Raw genomic sequence first — 17,619 nt, forward strand, 5'->3', positions numbered from 1 at the left:
TTTGTGTTTCTTACAACGTTCCGTGGCTCCTCCCGACAACACCTGCCTGCAGTCCAGTGCCCCATGTTGCATACTGTTCTCCTGGCCAAGGTTAAGGTGGGCTGCCTTCAGCGTCTGTGAGCTCCACTCCTGAATGGGATGCTGCAACGGCACTCCCAGCCTGGCAAGCAGGTGACAGAAAGTGGGAAGTGTTTTTGCTGTGAAACCTAGCACATTGAAATCCAGTGCCACTTCTGTCCCGGAATCCAACCTCCTACCCCATAAGAAGAGTCAATTAAGTCCTAAAATACCTCTTCTTACAGCTTCTAGGTCTTCAGCAGGCCAAGTGATTGTTCTGTTATCATCTGCAGTGATTCCCCCCCAAGCAGATGGAATACAGTCCCTGCATTCTGTATGTTGTTTATAAGACAGAGGCCCTAGTCAGGATCAGAGCCCCATTGTTCTAAGCACTGTACAAACACATAGTATGCCACTTAGATATCCTGAATTTTGATCTCTCTTCCCTAGTTTTTTCTTTTTAAATTCTTTAGGGGCGAAGTAATAATACAATGAAACCTTTATTTTAACTGGACTGCCCAAGAGCCCACCAAAACTAGCTGCCTAATAGAGAGGCTAATCTTTTCAACGTAGGTGGAACAAATTTGACCTGGAATCCTTGGATTTACTCTAAAGTCAAGAACAGAGAAGGATGTGGGACAGGGAAGGTTGCCTGAAGGAATAGTCCTAGGTGCAGATTTCACTCATGTCACTCTTTATTGTTTCCGTGAGGGAGGCCCCCCACCCCCGGTTTGGAATGGGCTGACTTCTCCTCACACCCTGAGTGACAGATAGCTCTGCTTCCATATCGAAAAAGCATTAGCGCCTCCAATCTCCAGCAGAACCTGGATCTGACCCGGCCTCCCAGTCTCCCTAGCTTGGGGTATAATGCAGCGTGGTGGCAGATATGCCTGTAGAAAGGCACATCAGGTAATGGTGGCAGTGTGGGGATGGCATGATGGCCTCAGAGCAGATCCCTTTTGCCTAGCCTGTCACCTGCAGCTGTTCGTTACCCCAGAAAGAGGTGTCTTGTCATCTCTTCCCTCAGTGATAGGCACCCAGCAAATGGATGGACTGCCCAAAATGGGACTTACCCTGGCTGAGATGTAGGTCTGGAGCAGGGCACAGTCGGCGGGGGGGACGACTCCCAGCTCTGTCCCCTTCATCTCCTTACTGAACTCACCTTTTAACAGCCCTAATGGTGTGGAGCAGCCAGCTTCTACTTGTCCCTGGACAAGGTTTTGAGATGCAAAGGGGGCAGTTCTAGTTGTGTTTATTGCCAGTTTTCCTATTAGCTATCTAGTAGTATTGGATACCGAGGAAGTATTTGACCAGTGATGTGAGGTGGCTGTAGTGTAGAGGGGTGGCGCTACCTGCCTCTGACGGAGCAACAACAATCAACCCATTCCTAACTGGTGGTCTTCCATGCAGAAAGTGAATACACAAGGCAATTTCAAATGCTCCTCGAAAACTAAAAGCGGAGCAGACGTTGCAGACTACGATTCCCTTACTTCCATTTAATTGGGCAATCTGATACAAAATAAAACCTGTAGTTAAGATTATAAGAAATCTTTTCCTCTTTTGGTACAGCAGGTCTGTGGACAAATACTGCATCATCTGTATTTCTACTCCAGACTTTTTGGCAACAGAAGCTGCAGTTGACACCAACTGATGAAAGTTGGGAGTTCAACCAATTCCCTGTGGTGTGTCTGGTAGAGATGGAATGAACCTCAGATTGCTCTGTGTGTTGCATCAGTAATGTACATCTTTGAAAGCAAACCTATTAATGTTATTTTGTATTACAGTAGTACCTAGAGGCTTCAACCAGGAGCAGGGCTCAATTGTGCAAGGCACTCATTTTACAGAGCTAGACACGTGTTAAAATGCCTTCGTTTTGCTAGCCCTTTGCTTGTTTGAATCATCCAAAACCTGAACGAGAATACCTTCTACATTATTTACTGCTGGACATTGGCTCTAGGGCTCTCTCAATATTCGTTAAACTAGTTAATGTTTTTCTTTTCTTTTGATTCCTGTCTGTGCTTTACTTACAGCAGAACTAGTTAGTGGTTATAATTGATGTTGTCCTTTAAAGATTATTTGGTGTTTCTGTGTGTTCCTTAGCATTTATTTTTCTCTGCTAATAGACCTTTGGTATGGCTGAAGAGTACCATCGAGAATCAATGCTGGTCGAATGGGAACAGGTGAAACAAAGGATCCTTCATACGCTACTTGCTTCAGGAGAAGATGCTCTTGACTTTACCCAGGAAAATGAGGTATTTCTGAAATTTTGATAAACATTGTGTGTGGTTCTATACAGGACACTCACAGCTAGTATTCCGGTGTTGCTGAATTCAATGGGGATTATTGTACAGATACGATTGTCTGAAAAAAGAGAGGTTGTGGTATTTAGTTAAAAACCTCTAGTGAATTCTAAAGTGACCAGGATGTTTTAAAATGATTTTTATTTACTGAGTGATTTATACAGTAGAACTTATTGTTATTCCCATTTATTATGCAACAGCTTACACAGGTTGGAACTTGTTAGACACGTTGATCCCATCAACACCATTGGGAAGAACTTTGCCTGCAGTAATACCCAGGCAGCTCTGGTGAAGTCATTGTTGCTGCCTGGGTATAACTGCGGGTAGTGTCTAAACCTTACTCTTATCCTGTATCTCTCCAATATCATCTTGTACCAGCCTAGATAGATGGTATTCCTTCTACCTACTGGGGGCAGCTACAGTCACTTGTTTGATTTGTCCTGGGCTGACTTGGAGAAACCAAATGAACAGAGAAGTGTGGGAGTGTGATTTGGGTCAGGAGGGTTTTATCCTCCAAATTTCTCTGTGCTGAGACCAGTTTAACTGCAAGCCGCCTCTAATTCACATGCTTCAAACAGCAAATGTCACAGCTTGGGCTCCTATTGAAGGTGCCATTTTCTACAGAGGTTGGTGTTTTATGCTTCTGAGACCTCATCTGTATGTTTGTTCAATGCAAATTAATTAAAATGAATAAAAGAGTAACAAAATCATTGCAGGGAAGCTGGATACATACTCATGTGCAAATTAAAAAAAAAAAAAAAATTATCCAGTATGTTCTTTTTTTTCAAAAACTCGACATTGTGAGCAGAACTGCACACAGCTGAGCGCAAAGCTATGGTAACGCTACTTCTTTTGTGCTGGGAGCACCAGGCCAAACTATGTCCCTGGAGTGTGCCGTTACCTCCCAGCCCACCAGCCACTGTTCCATGCAAAACTATAACCTTGAAGAGGAGAAGCAGCGTATTACTGTGCTTAAAAGCCTGAAAACAGTCCCGTTTTTTTTAGCCTTGCTTTTTTCTCCTCTCTTCTGTAAAGCTGCTGCTTCTTGGAGCAGTTGATGGCACTGCAAACTGCGGAGTATTATTTTTTAAAAAAATACTGGTGTTAATGGGCTATGGTCTGTATGGGGATTTGGAAATAATTAAAAGTTGTTAATGAAATGTTCCTCTTTGATTGCTGATCTCTTAAATATAGGTTAATCCAATTAATACATTTCTTTTTATGGAAACACCCTCCCCCTGGAAGGTATTTTACTGGTGCTTTACTGTGGCTTCCCAGCAGGCTGTCCAGCTTTGCTGTATTAGGAATGGCAAATAATGCAAGCTAAACTAATTTAAAACTAGGCAAGACCATCCCATTATCTACAGACTCCCACCTCGCAAGACTCAGAAGCTATTCTGGTATCTTCCAGCATCTTAATTGTGTGTGTGTGTGTGTGTGTGTGTGTGTGTGTGTGTGTGTGTGTGATATATTTGAAGTTTTCTTTTGCTTTTCTTTGAAGCATCAGCTATTGGCTGCTGGCAAAAGCTGGATACTGTAATTAGTAGCCCAACGGACTGCTCTGATTATGGCAAATTTTGTCTTCCTACACCTTTGATATCAAAATGGAGACTAACCTCATCCAAGGCACTTAAGACACACAGTGACACCTGGGTGGAAAGAGATTTCCCCCAATAATTTTTGTGAATGAGTTTTATAGAATGATAGTGCAGATCCAGTCTCTATACTCCACTCTCCCCTTCAAAGCTCTTGTGGTATCAGTGTGTCATTTCAAGAGCATTTAAAATCCTTGATATATTCCAGTCCTTGCCTTGAGAAGTCAAAGGTCTGAGAGGTTTGAAGTGCATCTACTGTGTTAAAAGCCGGTTATCTAACCTCCCCACAGCAGGTTGTTCTTCTAAAGCCTTGTTCCAGTCAAATACGTTTTGTGTGTGTGTGACACAAACAGACCCAGTGCGTAGAATGTAGCAGAGGCTTAATTGATATCCTTTGGAGATGCAGAATCAGTTGAAAAGGCACAGCTCCAAACACAGCAGGAGGCAAGCCAGCCAGTGAGCCAGTTCTCAGGCTTTGGGCAAGCCAATTTGGGCAGACTGAAATACCAATACATTACTCATGGAAATAAGACCAATTAACAGGCAAAGCTTACAATTCAAAGAAGCCAGCACAGGACTTGCTTCTGAGTCCTCCCTCCCCCCGCCAACTATTTCTCCCAAAAAACATGTTGCATGGGAAATGGGAGGAGATCTTGGGTTTTGTGTTACCCATCTAAACCTGGTTGCGTGTTCCAGAACTGCTCATGTAATCAGGCCAGTTCACGTTAGCTCTTAGGCTTTTCTTTTGGCCTGTCATTCTGAGCTGCTGCTTTTTGCTCTATCCCGGATCCTCCCCTCCTGTTGTAAAGCTTTGCTGTCTAGCAGCCCGTTCCTGCAGTGATGAAGAGGCACTACTGCTCTAAATCTTCCTTCTGCCCAGTATAGCATGCCTTCGCATTCCCTGAATTCTAGGACTTCATGATGCTTTCAGGCAGCACTGCACCAAAAGGTGAGTATTTTGATGGGTGTTCTCCCATCCTGGTCTCCTGCACAGTAATATACTGTGTCTACTGGCCAAGCCATTTGGAGCTGTGACAAAATGTCTGCCCAGGTTTCTGCTTACAAATGTTCATATGCATATGAGATTGATGAATAATGCATCTTTATAAGCATGCGGTTTGGTGCACAAGTGAAAATAAATCCTCGGCTGAGTACAAATGAAGGAAGAATCCTTTGAAAAGGCAGCATTGTTGAGCAAAATTAATTTTAAAAGAGAGGTGTGATGACAGTGCTGTCTAATGGCAATTTTTGGAAATGGATACTTTTGAAAATAAATATTGCAGTCCCAGAAAAATCTTTTTAAAGACCTGAATTCTTGACAGGAAGAAACAAATGAGTCGTGAAAGCAGAACAAACCATTTAAATCGTAGGACACTACATAAACATAAGGGTGTGGATGTGCATATATATATTTCTCCAATTCATCAAACACACTTTGTCCCTGTGTTTCTTTTCCTGCTACTGTTGCATTTAAGATAATAACATAATACATGTTGCCTTATCAGCTGCTAGTCTTTCTCTCTTCTTTTATAATCTCCACCCTTTTAAATATTTGATCACCTCTGCCCCCTTTCCCCATTTCACAGTAGAAATAGCTCTTTGAGGTTGCTGGTTATAAAATGACAGCTTGCACAGTGCTCTGTTATTCCATTTTGGGGCAGGGAGTGGCAAATGCCCTTTTCCATGTTAACTCGTTGACTTTAGTGTCCACTTCTTAAAATGAGCCTAAAAGTGCTGTCTTCAATTTCCAATTCAGTTACAAGAGGTAATGCCGCCATTCTTCTTCGAGTGCTTGCTCATGTCGATTCCAAGTAGGTGTTTACGCACCGCGGGCACGGTCGTCGGAAGGTTTTTCCCCTAGTGGTAACCATCGGGTCAGCTGTGGAACCCCTGGAGTCACGCTTTCATTGTGGTGTATATAGGTCCCTGCCGACCCGCTGCTTCCTCAGTTAAGAACATAACATAAGAACGGCCGTACCGGGTCAGACCAAAGGTCCATCTAGCCCAGTATCCTGTCTACCGACGGTGGCCAATGCCAGGTACCCCAGAGGGAGTGGACCAACAGGCAATGATCAAGTGATCTCTTGTCTGCCATCCATCTCCATCCTCTGACAAACAGAGGCTAGGGACACCATTCCTTACCCATCCTGGCTAATAGCCATTAATGGACTTAACCACCATGAATTTATCCAGTTCTCTTTTAAATGCTGTTACAGTCCTAGCCTTCACAACCTCCTCAGGTAAGGAGTTCCACAAGTTGACTGTGCACTGCGTGAAGAAGAACTTCCTTGTATTTGTTTTAAACCTGCTGCCTATTAATTTCATTTGGTGACCCCTAGTTCTTGTATTATGGGAATAAGTAAATAACTTTTCCTTATCCACTTTCTCCACATCACTCATGATTTTATATACCTCTATCATATCCCCCCTTAGTCTCCTCTTTCCCAAGCTGAAGAGTCCTAGCCTCTTTAATCTCTCCTCATATGGGACCCGTTCCAAACCCCTAATCATTTTAGTTGGCCTTTTCTCCCCCGGAGAGGCAACCTCAGTGCGAGAGAGAACCCCAGCACCATCTGGAAGGAGGGTCCCAACTATGGGAAGGTTTCCCTCTGCTCCCGTTGACTGCTCTGGTTCCCTGGGCCTTTCATCCTCCTCAGCAGCACAGGGGCTGTCTTACCGGAGGTGGGACAATTCTACAGTGTCCCGGAAAGCCTCATCAACATACCTCTCTGCCTCCCTTAGCTCCTCCAGTTCCGCCACCTTGGCCTCCAAAGCCCGTACGTGGTCTCTGAGGGCCAGGAGCTCCTTGCACCGAATGCACACATACGCCACCCGCTCACAGGGCAGGTAATCATACATGCTACACTGAGCACAATAAACAGGATAGCCCCCACTCTGCTGCTGGGCTTCTGCCTGCATTGTCTCCTAGTTAATGAAAGGGTTGTTTAAGCAAAAGGTTTTGAATGTAGTTTGGTTTATAGGTTTTAAGGGGAATAAAGGGACCCCCGCTCCCTTCCCACTGCCCTTCCAAACTCCCTTGCGAAACTCCCTGTTAGCAGCCCCGGTCGCAAAAGCTCCCGGGTCGCTTGTGCGCTGCTTTATAAAGACCTGGCCTATGTGAATGCCCCGCCCACTGATTAAGGCTCAGCCACTTACCAGAGGCTTCTAGCTTTCAAACCTTCCTTTGAAGCTCACAGCTTCCAACTGCCAGCCACAGCACACGGTCCTTCAACCAACCAACCAAACAAACAGACTGACAAACACAAGCTCAGCACACAGCAAGTAACTCCCAAACACAAACAAACACACACTACAGACAGTCACTTACCCCAAGGGTGCTGTATTGCTCCTCCTTCACCTGGAGAACTCCCTTGCGAAACTCCCTGTTAGCAGCCCCTGTTCGCAAAAAAGTTCCTTCCTACCACCTGTGACGGTCATTGGAGCAGCTCTTTTCTTGCTACGGCAAGCCATCCCCTAGTGGACTTTTCTTGTACTTGTAAATAGTTGAAAACTTAGTATTAGTTAATTCCAGTAGTCCATAGTTAGTTTAGTTAAGTTTTAGTTGGGGTTTTTCCCCCCCACCACGTTTCCCCTCCCGGGGTCTGGGACATGCCTCGGTCTTAGGAGTTCAAACCGTGTGGGTCCTGTCCGAAGCCTATAACAAGGGGAGACCCACACAACTCCTGCTTAAAGTGTTTGGGGGAAGCCTGTTAGACTGAGAAGTGCAAAATCTGCAGAGGCCTCGGCCCAAGGACGAAGAAGGAGAGGGAATTTAGGCTGAAATTGCTCCTCATGGAGTCTGCCCTTCGTCCCCAGCCGGCACAGGCAGCGTCTGACCCCAAGCCCAGCACTTTGGTATAGCACGCACCGGCCTCGGTAAGAGAGGTTGCGGCACCGAGAAAGGACCTGGGTTACAGGGACCCTCGGCACTGCCATTCCCTGGCGCCAAAGATCACCTCCAATGCGAGTGCCCGGCACTGCTCCCATTTGCCGATCCTGCACAAAAGAAAGAAGACCGACAGAAGTCTCTCTCCCACTAGAGCAGTGGAGCGAGGAGGCACCAGCGTGGTGCGTTCCGCTCCGGGACACCCTGCTCTGGCTCTGACTCAGCTGGCATCGTCAACTCTGGCCTCACAGGAAGGTCCATCGAGTCCAGTTCTAGCGAAATCCCCAATGGAGGAGTTTCGGGGGAAGACTGAAACTTTCCCTCCACGCCGGTCACCTTTGAGGCAGCGAGGGACCTCATAGCGGTGATGGGGCATCCCCTGCACTGGCACTGCAGGGGCACAGTGCCTTCTACGGGCAAGGCAGCGATGATGCGGCACCGCTCCCCGGCACAGTCGCACTCCATGCCGCCTTGGTTGCTGAGGTTGGAGGCCTCATCAGACTCGGAGGCGGAGTCGTATGCTTTTAGGCAAAGCTGGTACCACTCCAGACAAGAGGAAGGACAGCCATTGCCTATGATGCCATGGCCACCAAAGTGGCAGGCACCAGCTCAACGGCCCTTCTGGACCCCATGGGCCTACCACCAACCCCCAGGGCCAGGGTCCAGATCCTTGTCGGTGGTTTCAGAGACATGGGCCCCTCCATCATCGTCATCTTTAGCCCGGGAACCTCTGTGAGGCCAAGAGATGGGCATGCAGGCTGGCACCAAGACCGCAGTGGGACCTGGCACCGGGGCCGGTACCGAGACGATCACGGGCCTGGAAACCAGCACTGCTCCCGGCACCATGCAGGTCGTTGCAGTGCAGGGGGATCCCTGCGAGCCAGAAGGTCAGAAAGACCTGATGCCTCCTCGGGCATCTTCCTCATCCTCCCCTGATGAAGCAGTGGCAGGCATATCCACCAGCTTCCGGCCATGGACAACAGAGCCCACAAAGAGTTGCTCAGAAGAGTGGCTCAGAATTTGGGCATGCAGGCAGAGGAGGTGTTGGAGGAGACTGACCCCATGGTTGACATTCTCGTGCCTGAAGGTCTCTCGAGGGTGGCTTTGCCCCATCCATAACACTGCTAAAGCGTTGTGGCACATGCCCGCCTCTCTTCCCCCACATGGCCAAAGGGGTGGAGAGGAAATATTTTGTGCCTTCAAAAGGGTATGAGTACCTGTTCAGTCACCCTCAGCCGGGCACACTCGTGGTGGAGGCTGCCATCCGAAAGGAAAGGCAAGGACAACCGGGACCATCTCCTAAATCCAAGGAGGCGAAGAAGCTGGATTTCTTCGGTAGGAAGGTGTATTCTACCAGGGGGCTCCGGCTTCACATTGCCAACCAGCAGGCAGTCGTTAGCTGCTACAGTTTTAACTCTTGGAACATGTCCAAATTCAAGGAGCTACTGCCGGCGGACTCCCGCTCGGAGTTTTCTGCTGTCCTCAAGGAAGGCAAGGTAGTCGCGAGGATCTCCTTACAGGCTTCCGTAGAATCAGCGGACTCGGCAACCCGGACTATGTCGACAGCTGTAGCCATAAGAAGGAGCTTGTGGCTTCAGGTGTCGGGGCTCCCGCACAAAGTCCAGCAGACAATTCAGGAATTGCCGTTCCACTGTTTAGGGCTTTTCTCGGAGCAAACAGACTCTAAGCTCCACAGCCTGAAAGACTCACGGCCACTCTGAAGTCCCTGGGGCTTCATATGCCAGCCCCCCAGAGGAAGTAATTTAAGCCATAGCCTGCCCTTGGCTTCTACCCTGCTCCCCCTAGACAGGACTATAGCAGGAAGCGGGGCAGGAGTAATAGATGGAGACCCTCTCAGTCCTCCTCTAACCAGGGCCAGGGTTCAGCAAAGCAGCCCTCAGCCTCCAAGCCAAACTTTTGAAGGTGCGCATGGGGGCGACGCACCAGTTCAGATCCTGGATCCTTCCCCTTCTTTCATGAATCGTCTATCCCATTTCTACCATGCCTGCGCACAAATCATCTCAGACCAATGGGTCTTGATCATGGTAGAATTGGAATATTCTCTGCAATTCTGTTCCCTCCCTCCTTTCCCGTCCCTCTTCAGGGACCCTTCTCACAAGCAGCTCCTCATGCAGGAGGTGCAAACGCTCCTACTACTCAAGGCGGTAGAGGAAGTTCCTCTAGAGTTCAGGGGCAGGGGGTTCTATTCCCGGTATTTCCGAATCCCGAAGGCCAAGGGTGGACTCATACCTATCTTAGACCTGCAAAACCTCAACAGATTCATGAAGAAGATAAAGTTCCGCATGGTCTCCCTGGCTTCCATTATTGCCTGCCTGGATCCGGGGGACTGGTACGCCGCCCTCGACTTGAAGGACACTTACTTTCACGTGTCCATAGTCCTGTCCCACAGATGGTTCTTCCGCTTTGTGGTCAACAACACTCACTATCAGTTTACGGTTCTCCTCTTTGGCCTCTTGGCAGCCCCTGGGGTGTTCACCAGATGCATGTCGGTCATGGCAGCCTTCCTGCAGAAACAGCAGGTGCAAGTATTCCCATACCTCAACGACTGGCTAATCAAAGGCTGCTCCAGGGCCCAAGTGGAGGCCCATGCGAGCCTAGTTCGGACAATGTTCCACAGGCTCAGCCTGATACTGAATGCGGCAAAGTCGACCCTAATCCCTACTTGGAGGATAGAGTTCATCGGAGCTCTCCTGGACTCCGGTCAAGCCAGGGCATTCCTTCCGGAAACTCGCTTTCTCACCATGGGTGCCATCATAGACAAGCTCGGGCGATACCACGCCGCTACAGCGTGAAATTGCCTGAAGCTGCTCGGCCGTATGACTGCCTGTACGTATGTAGTACAGCACGCCAGGCTGCAGCTCCGCCCCCTTCAGGCTTGGCTAGCCTTGGTGTACAGGCCGAACTGAGACCTCCTAGACAAGTTGGTCACACTCACTCCTCTGGTTATTGAGTCCCTCAGGTGGTGTCTCGACCCGCAAGCAGTATGTGCGGGAGTGCCCTTCTCTGGGCCCCAACCCTCGCTGTCTCTAGTAACGGACGTGTCGGCGATGGGTTGGGGGGGGTGCTCTTAGGAAGAATCAGGACTCGAGGTCTCTGGTCCCAAGCTGAACTTTTGCTTCACATCAGCGTCAGGAGCTATGTGCGGTTTGCCCTGCTTGCCAGATATTTCAAACCGATCTGCAGGGTAGATGGGTATCAGAATTGACAGACGTTACAACAGCGATGTTCTATATAAACAAACAGGGTGGTGCTCACTCCTCTCCCCTGTGTCAGGAAGCCCTCAAGCTGTGGGACTTCTGCATTGCCCACGCCATACATCTGGAGGCATCGCACCTTCTGGGCTCTCAGAATGAACTGGCCGATCATCTTAACAGGTCCTTTCACAACCACGAGTGGTCCCTACGCCCGGATGTCGTAATCAACATCCTCCAGAGGTGGGGATTTCTCCAGCTAGAGTTGTTCGCAACATGGTTCAACAGGAAGTGTCAGCAGTTCTGTTCCTTCCTGAATCACAGCCCTGGTTCGCTCGCGGACACCTTTCTCCTCCCTTGGAAGGGGTACCTGCTGTACGCATTCCCGCCCTTCCCGCTCGTGCACAAGCTCCTGCTGAAGGTCAGAAGAGAGGGAGCATCAACGATCTTTATAGCGCCAGCATGGCCACGTCAACACAGGTTCGCCACGCTTCTAGACCTGTCGGTGGACACACCTATAACACAGCCCCTGGTCCCGGACTTGATCACGCAGGACCACGGCCACCTCCAGCATCCCAATCTAGAGTCTGTCCACCTCACAGCATGGAATCTCTGTGGCTAAACCCCTTGGAGCTCGCATGCTCAGATTCCGTTAGGGAAGTTCTCGTTGGCAGCAGAAAACCATCCACTCGAGCCACTTATCTGGCTAAGTGGAAGAGATTCTCAGTCTGATTTCTGCAAAAAGACACTCTGTCATTACAGTCATTGATTCCCATTATCTTGGACTATTTACTACACCTGAAACAGCAGGGCTTGGCAGTGTCGTCAATAAAGGTGCACCTGGCCACCATCTTGGCTTGCCATCCCGGTCAGTATTCACTAGCCCCATGGTTGGCCGCTTCCTCAAAGGACTAGATAGGCTGTACCCCCAGGTAAGACAGCCGATCCCCCCCATGGGATGTCAACCTGGTGCTCTCAGGCTGATAGGCCCTCCTTTTGAGCCCCTAGCAACTTGCTCTCTCCTCTGCCACTTTCCAGGAAAAATATTCTGAGTGGCCATAACTTCTGCCAGGAGGGTGTCTGAGCTTAAGGCCTTAACGTCCGAGTCCCCTTATACTCTTTTTTTTTTTACAAGGACATGGTACAGTTGCAGCCGCATCCAGCCTTCCCCCACAAAGGTAGTTTCGCAATTCCACGCGAATCAGGACCTTTTTCTTCGAGTGTTCTTCCCTAAGCCACATGCTAGTAACTGGGAACGGATGCGCCACTCCCCGGATGTCAGATGAGCGTTTCCTTTTTACATTGAAAGGATGAAGCCATTTTGAAAGTCGACACAGCTCTTCGTTGCAATTGCTGAGCGGATGAGGGGGCTTCCAGTGTCATCCCAAAGGATCTTGTTATGGATCACGGTTTGTATCAGAGCATGCTACTAGCAAAGATACCTGCCCCAGCATTGACAGCGCACTCCTCAAGGGTGCAGGCTTCCTCGGCAGCGTTCCTGGTGCAGGTCCCCATTCAGGACATCTGCAGGGCAGCAAGGTGGTCATCAATCCACACCTTTATGTCGCACTACGCCATTACTCAGCAGGCTAGAGACGATGCAGCATTTGGCAGAGTGGTGCTGCAGTCTGCAACTTGGTGAACTCTGACCCCTCCTCCTGGGAACCGCTTGGGAGTCACCTACTTGGAATCGACATGAGCAAGCACTTGAAGAAAAACCAAAACGGTTACCTACCTCTCGTAACTGTTGTTCTTCGAGATGTGCTGCTCATGTCCATTCCAAGACCTGCCCGCCTATCCCTCTGTTGGAGTACTCCAGCAAGAAGGAACTGAGGAGGTGGCGGGTCGGCAGGGGCCTATATACACCGCCATGAAGGTGTGACTCCAGGGGGCTCCACAGGTGACCCAACAGGTACCGCTAGGGGACAAACCTTCTGATGACTGCAAGCGATGTGCACACACCTACTTGGAATGGACATAAGCAACACATCTCGAAGAACAACAGTTACGAAACGTAGGTCATCGTTTTTTCCATCACATTGACTCAGCCACAAAAATTCCGTGGAACAACCTGATTTAAAAAGAATCCAGAGGCCTAGCTGGAATTCAAATCTAAAGTGGCAAAACAGGGAACTAAACCTGCTCCTGAAGCTCTTCTAATAAGTGAAAGGTGGGATGTGGGAATGCAAAAGGAAGGGAAACAACAATTTTGTAAACTCCTGGAATTCTTTTTATGTGTTGCTGAAAGGTGGAGACAATGGATATTTAAAGAACGTACTGTCGCTCTAGCAGTTCTCATCTCTGGCAGATGGTTAATAAAAATGATTTTCAAAACCATAAAGGTTATGATGAAATTAAAACTGGAGGAAAGAAAATTAGACACGTTTTAAAAAAAAAATCCCTGTAACAGTTGTTTGCTAGTTTGACGTGTATTTTAAATTCAGATGTTAACTTGTGCATTTCAGCCTGTCAGTCATACAGCCTTGTAGAGTAGCAGCCACATATATGTTCAGTGCTGCAAAACGATAGTGGAGGAGAAAGAAATCAGATTCAGAGATGAAAGCCTCAATCTTTATATTTGTGGCATTCAGGCATTGACTGAAAAGTGACATTAAGTCACAACGAACCCACCCACCCCCAGCTTGTGTTAGCAGTTGAGATCTCATCAGTGAATAATGACGGAGTCCATAATTTAGCATTTCTTTAAATAGTTCTGCAATTTATCTGGCACAGCAGAGAGAGAGACCGCAAAGCACCATTTCTGCCTTCACCTCTGTTTCCCAGGAAACCTGCTTTAACAGCTTCTTTGTTCTTCAGAACAAAGCTTTTGTCATTATTTAGGTGGGTTTAGAGGAATATGTATCAGCTGATTTGGCACTGGAAGAAGCATAGAAACACTTCTAAATATCGGGATCCACTAGGAATGACCCTTAAAGATTTTTAAAATGTGAGTTTATTGGTATACAATGTGTTTTTTAAACATGTTTTTTTAGTTTGAGGAAATTATTAGTCTTAGTACTTAAATTCACCAGTCTTTAATTATTTATAATCTCATGGGCATGTTTTTCATATTTTTCAAATATCTCCATATTTTAAATAATTCTTCACTGCACTGTTGCCAAGAAATGAAAACAGCAAATAAATCCATATCTACTATTTTGCATAATGCAACTAAAAATGATGGTCCAAATTTGGCTCAATTTTGTTTGAGCCAAGGGGTTGCAAAACACCAATGTTCTGAGCTTCTGATAAGTTTCTGGGTGGAATTCCTGGTTCTGGGACCCTATTAGCTAAGAGACAGCTTCTCTCCCTTTGCTATACTACTGACCTTGTATTTAGTTATTCCGATTTAAGTGCAAGGATGCACCTGTCCAAAGCTCTTAAACTCTTCCCAATTTACAGTCACAATCCATGCAGGACAATATACCCAGCAATGTAACAGAGCCGGAACTCAACAAAAATTATATAAACTTAACCAGCCCTCAAGTCAATATATATAAAATATACCCCAGAAAAATATACCCCAGTCGTTCCATAAGGCTCCTGCAAATAGCCATTGCCGTGTGCCCGGTAGGTCAATAGATTTGGGCCATTTTAGATTAAAGTTGGGGACACAAGGAGCCCTTGTAAAGAACATCTTGCCAACCGTTCCCTCTCAGCTATACCCAGAGGCGTCCAGTTTAAAAATCTCCACTGACAGCAGCTGTGGCATTAACACACACAGAGAGTCTCTGATGTGCAGAACCCAGGCCATTTAAGGACATAGGTACTGCCATACTGGACCATGGCAGAATTCGTCTAATCCAATGTGGCAATACCAGTGGCTATACCAGATGCTTCAGAGGAAGCTGCGAAAAAACCCTAAGTGGTAATTATGGAATATCCTGCCCATAGGTGAAAAGTGGTGCCTAGAGTTTTGGCTAGGTGCCAGAGAAATCAAAACCAATCAATCAATCAATCAGCTAAACCTCATTTCCAAGTCACTGCTGACATAATAAATGATTCCAGCACAAACACACTGGGAAGTAAACCAAAAAAGCCATGTTAACATAAATCCTTGTTAAAATCAGAGTGGGAAATCCGTATTTTGTCAAATACAAAGGAACAAAATTGGGAGGGAAAGGTTTTAAAAAAATATTTTCAAGTATCTGCTTGACACTACTTTAATAGCAGGTAATAAACTTGGCAGTGTGATTTTAATACTGTGTCTTTTTAAGTCTTATGATTTTTTGGTGTGAAATATTGATTTTAAACAAATGTAGGAAATACAGTAACAAAATATAACAATGTCCAATTTATGAGGTGAGAGTTAAATAGAGACCCCTTGTGAACGCAGCAAAAATGAGACGCTCTCTCGAGTTTCAGATGCTGAATAAAAGTGTTATTTAATGGAAGGTGGATATTCTATTGCAATTAATCGCAGTAAGTGTTGCCAAAGCACAACAAATTTTAACAGATCTGAAGATAGCTTGACTGGACTAAACAAGAAGTGAAAAGAAAACCCATCCTGGAGCTGACTGTTCAAACAAAGACTGTTTAAAGATAAAGACTTGCTTAGACAGGCAGGCATGGCAAACCGAGCCTTTCCAATAATGGATATAACATGTCATTAAGCAATGTCTTTAGGTGATCTGATCTACACACCAGAGTATTAACACTCTGGATAGGTTACAAATAGGGAAAATAAGACCTTTGACAATATTGATAAAGTGAAGCCCAATAGATAATGGCTGGGGTCCAGCCAGCCATAACTGGCTTTAACATTAAAATGCTTATTTTAAAAACTATCCAACCCCACATGCTCTTTATCAGAATAAGTAACTAATTCCAATTTAGAGGCCATATAAGTGGACATGTGTTTTGCTTTATAAATACATAACTTAATATAATTATCTATAAGGGAATACTGTGCAAAGGATAACTGGCATTAAAAAAATGACTCCTACCAAAACACAGGAGGAGATGTTAACAAACATAGCTTGAATTGGAGGGAATTGTATTTTGGTTGGTAAAATCCAAACACCTGCTCTGTCTTGATCAAGTATGTTCCATTGGAAATAGCCTCTTTCCAATAGCATTGAGCATTCACATTTAGCCATGGCTGTACAGACAAATGGGCCCGCAATTTGTGGTGGCCATTTGACAATGCAGCCTTATCGCACTACAGTAGCATGGATTTAGTTTATTCCACCTTTAAGAGAAGAACAAAATCTTAACACAGAGAAGTTGTGGTGAGCTATCCCCCAGTATCAAGCCAGTATGTCTCAAGCCTGGGTCACCTTTCTGGATGAGAAAATGGTTTATTCTCCAGGTCCAATCACTCGCTGACCTCTCTCTGCTAAGGTTGCCAACAATGGAGGGCCAACTTTGGTAGGTAGTGTAATGTTCTTATTCCTTTGTGAGTCTCAATACATTTCAGTGGGGCAAAATAGGAACATAAGAATTGCCACATAGGATGGAGCCAATGGTCCTTCAAGTTCAATGTCTTGTCTCTGACCGAAGCCAATATCAATTGCTTTGCAGGAAGGTATGCAGCATTGTAATAAACAATATTTCAGTAACCATAAGCTGAGAAATAATTATAAAATGCCTTCTGAGGGGGTTCCTTCCTAATCCGAAAAAGCGAATGGTTGGTTTGTGTGCTGAGCCAGGAAGGCTTCTGCCCTTTTATACATTTAGCATCAAGTTTACATGGTACTAAGCTTACAATAGAGTAGTTCAGTGACATTGAGTGTGGATTTCTACATGTGAAGCGTTCAGCAATAGGTTGCTATGTTTTGCCTCTTGAGCATGTCTGGCCACAAGCAGTTTCGCATTCCCTGTCTTGTGAATAGGTAAGAGGTAGAAACAAACACATTGGAGTGGTTTGACCTGTTTGGTGTGGTGCATCACAAAGAGGCTGAACTAAAAATGCATGCTAAGGAGCTGCTATATTTGAACAACAGACTCCTTAATTACTACTATTTCTTGTTCAACAGCCCAGTTGCATCAGTGAGTTGGGTCCTCCAGGTCGCAGCTCTTTGGATAGCGTGGAGATGGCCTATGCCCGACAAGTGAGTATGCTGAAAGGGGATAACAAATCATTGCCAATGTGTCTTAGCCACGACAGACATGGGAGAACAAAATGGGAGAAGCCCTGAGTGAGTGAAAAGAGGGATCAGGACAGGAATGACAGCACCTGGCTGGGATTAAAATGCAGTCAAGAAAAGACAAGAAACTTAGCCTGACTTTTCCCTCAGAAATGTGCTTCTCTCTCTACTGCACAATTTTGCATCTAAAGGTGATGCTGATACCATGTGTAATTATCCAGATCATTCATGGTTATATAGTAAATGGAAACTTTTTTTATCCTTTTTATGTGCGACTTTCCAAACTCATGTTAAAATGTAAAAGTATTCAAACCAACACTCTACATTCTTGTAGTTTTTCAGATTTCAAAGGCATCCTTTGTGATTGGGGATGTGGCGGTGGGGAAAGAGATTCAAATATTAATTATGGCAGTTGTCAAGTTATATCCAGTTTTAACTGGTCACTTATGAGGAACTGCAGAACACCAGGGCTGAATTAGA

The 17,619-nt window shown here is 46.3% G+C and overlaps 1 protein-coding gene across 1 annotated transcript in view; it reads left to right on the forward strand.

Annotated features, from left to right (window-relative positions):
- Positions 1-17,619, forward strand: part of NUP93 (nucleoporin 93) — a 130,947-nt gene that overhangs the window by 82,397 nt on the left and 30,931 nt on the right. The window contains exons 5-6 of the mRNA XM_065416422.1: positions 2,181-2,309; positions 17,029-17,103. Coding sequence (XP_065272494.1) covers positions 2,181-2,309; positions 17,029-17,103 — 204 coding nt within the window. The remainder of the gene's footprint in view (positions 1-2,180; positions 2,310-17,028; positions 17,104-17,619) is intronic.

The sequence above is a fragment of the Emys orbicularis genome, chromosome 14, assembly GCF_028017835.1.
Source record: "Emys orbicularis isolate rEmyOrb1 chromosome 14, rEmyOrb1.hap1, whole genome shotgun sequence".
Classification (NCBI taxonomy): domain Eukaryota; kingdom Metazoa; phylum Chordata; order Testudines; family Emydidae; genus Emys; species Emys orbicularis.